The following is a 2,595-nucleotide window of genomic DNA, read 5'->3' as shown; positions in this document are numbered from 1 at the left end:
AAAAAAAAAGCTCAAATGAAAGTGGGGAGGAGCGATTCCTGTGAGGTGGCTCATATGGGGCAATTTCTTCCCAGGACTGGTTTGAGCAGTGTCCCCCAACCTTCTAAAACCACTGCTGGTAAACACAAAACTATCACTATTCTTTAACATTATTTGAAATTAAAAAATAATTATGGCCACAAACAAATTTAAGGTAGAGTAATTTGGAAATGAGGAAGTTATTGTTGTGATATGTATAACAACAGCAAAAAGATGGAAATAATCAGAAGCTGACTAGAATATAATGGGATACTAGAGTGCTGTTAAAAACGAGACTCAGCTTGCTATGTATTGATGTCAAGGAGCTCCGAGATACATTGTTAAGGGGGAATGGAAAGGGCAGAATGTTTTCAAAGATTATACATACATCTTATGTGCAGAGGGTATCTATGAAAATTGATAACAGTGGGAGCCTGCAAGGACTGCAATAGGGGTGAAGAGAGATGTACTGTCTGGCCAGCCTGGCACAGTGGTTGAGCATCAACCTATGAACCAGGAGGTCACGGTTCAATTCCCAGTCAGGGCACACGCCAGGGTTGCAGGCTCCATTCCCAATAGGGGGCATGCAGGAAGCAGCCTATAGATGATTCTCATCATTGATGTTTCTATCTCTCTCTCCCTCTCCCTTCCTCTCTCTCTAAAAATCAATAAAAACATATTTTTGAAAAAGTTATATGGGAATTTTCGACTGTGCAGGCAGTTGGTGCCCCTAAGCCCCACATTGCTCAGTGGTCACTGTACTGCTGTCCCTTTAGGAATTCTTTGACCATCGTTGTTCTGAAGATTAGTCTTAAAACAACAAACTGGGAAAATATGGATCTCTGCTTTCCACTTGATTTCTCTGAAATGTAACAAATAATATCAGCATGTAGGTTACAGGTCCATGCTAATTAGAATACTTCAATAGGAAAGAAAAGGTTTACTTCAATGGCTTACATAATCGTATGAATTGGTTGATACAAGATTTAAAGAGGTTTCTGTCCTAAAACATTTGAGTTACTAACAGTACAAATTACTGTGACTGTCCAAAGAACGGGAAAATTGTGTCAGAAAAAGTTCCCAGCTGACTGCCTCTTGCAGTCTTACTAGTGTTGGTACCATACCTTGCACACGATCTCTATACCACAAGAATTGTCCCCATGGCTCTGTGCTCCAATCTTCTCAACTCTGCTGATCACTCCCAGGGGAACATCCAGGATAAAATGTGGGTCCTGAGTTTACAAATTAAGATGAATGCCTATTAGTGTCAGTCAACAGAGTTTTCATATTGTGAGTCTTCCCTGGCTTAAAACTTATTTGTTTACTTCACATTTCCTCTTCGTCCCAGCTAAGAAACTGAAGTCTGATTTATAAGATGTTTTCTAAAGATGTTTAGATGACAAACTTCCCCTCCAGGTATAAGTGCTACTTTAACAGCTTTTTTTCTCAAGATACAAAATGTGGTTGTCAATGTGCACATCTTAAAACTCACCTGGTTCTCTCAGGGTGATGGGATTTCAGGGCACTTCTTACTTTCTTCTTTATTGTTTACTCGCTTCAGATGTGTTTTTTAAAATAAAACATACTTTTAAAAACTCACCCTCTCTACATTTTTGAAGTACATCTTAAAGTCCGTCACAGTCAGCGTTCCACTCACAGCTCCCATAAATGGGCAGATATACATGACATCTTTCACTGAAAGGAAAAACTCAAAGTAGCAACTACTGCCATAGACTTGTGCTTCAATAAATTATAAATTTCTTATTACTTTAAATAGACATGGATAGTCTTCTAATAAAATTCCTTTTTATCAAACAAAATTATATTTTGGTACTTAATGAGGTTTTAAATGAAGGGCTTCATAATAAGCTACATTTTGTCATTTTTTCGAAGTGGTTAACTTTTTTCTATGAGTGATAAATTAATCATATCAAAACATATTAATTAATCTCTGAAGACAGTGGGCTACCAGTTAATAAATTACTGCTAATGAAAACTAAAGCTAAAAACTATCCACTAATGCACCTCCTAAAAGCAACTGCTTTACAGATGACAAAAACCAAACCACATCAATGGAGTGGAAAAATAATTATGTGCTTCAAATTCCTTATCAGCTTCCATAGACTTTTTTTTCCATATAGACTTTTATTTTCATATTTAGAATATCAATATCAGCATATAGAAATTTGTGGACTCAGGGGGAGGGTCCCTCAGCCTGGCCTGTGCCCTCTCCCAGTCTGGGACCCCTTGGGGGATGACCACCTGCTGGTTTAGGCCCACTCCCTGGGGATGGGCCTAAGCTGGCAGGAAGACATCACTCTGGCAGCCCAGGAGCCCTTGGGGGATGTCCACTTGCCAGCGGGGAGCAGGCCTAGCTGCAGACGAACATCCTTAGCGCTGCTGAGGAGGCGGGAGAGGCTCCCACCACCACCACTGTACTGGCAGCCGGCAGCCTGGCTTGTGGCTAAGTAGAGCTCCCCCTGTGGGAGCACACTGACCACCAGGGGGCAGCTCCTGCATTGAGCGTCTGCCCCCTGGTGGTCAGTGTGTGTCATAGTGACCAGTGATTCCCAGTCG

The 2,595-nt window shown here is 41.0% G+C and overlaps 1 protein-coding gene across 7 annotated transcripts in view; it reads right to left on the bottom strand.

Moving 5' to 3' along the window:
* The window catches only part of MTMR1 (myotubularin related protein 1), a 58,442-nt gene that overhangs the window by 34,761 nt on the left and 21,086 nt on the right, over nucleotides 1-2,595 (bottom strand). For all 7 annotated transcript variants that reach the window (XM_006774107.2, XM_015570701.1, XM_006774109.2 and 4 more), the window contains 2 exons: nucleotides 1,619-1,713; nucleotides 1,143-1,250 (listed from right to left, as the gene is read on the bottom strand). In XM_006774107.2, coding sequence (XP_006774170.2) covers nucleotides 1,143-1,250; nucleotides 1,619-1,713 — 203 coding nt within the window. The remainder of the gene's footprint in view (nucleotides 1-1,142; nucleotides 1,251-1,618; nucleotides 1,714-2,595) is intronic.

The sequence above is a fragment of the Myotis davidii genome, unplaced genomic scaffold (assembly GCF_000327345.1).
Source record: "Myotis davidii unplaced genomic scaffold, ASM32734v1 scaffold1147, whole genome shotgun sequence".
Classification (NCBI taxonomy): Eukaryota; Metazoa; Chordata; class Mammalia; order Chiroptera; family Vespertilionidae; genus Myotis; species Myotis davidii.
The sequence above is the reverse complement of the archived record's forward strand: the minus strand, read 5'-3'. Positions and strand labels throughout refer to the sequence as shown.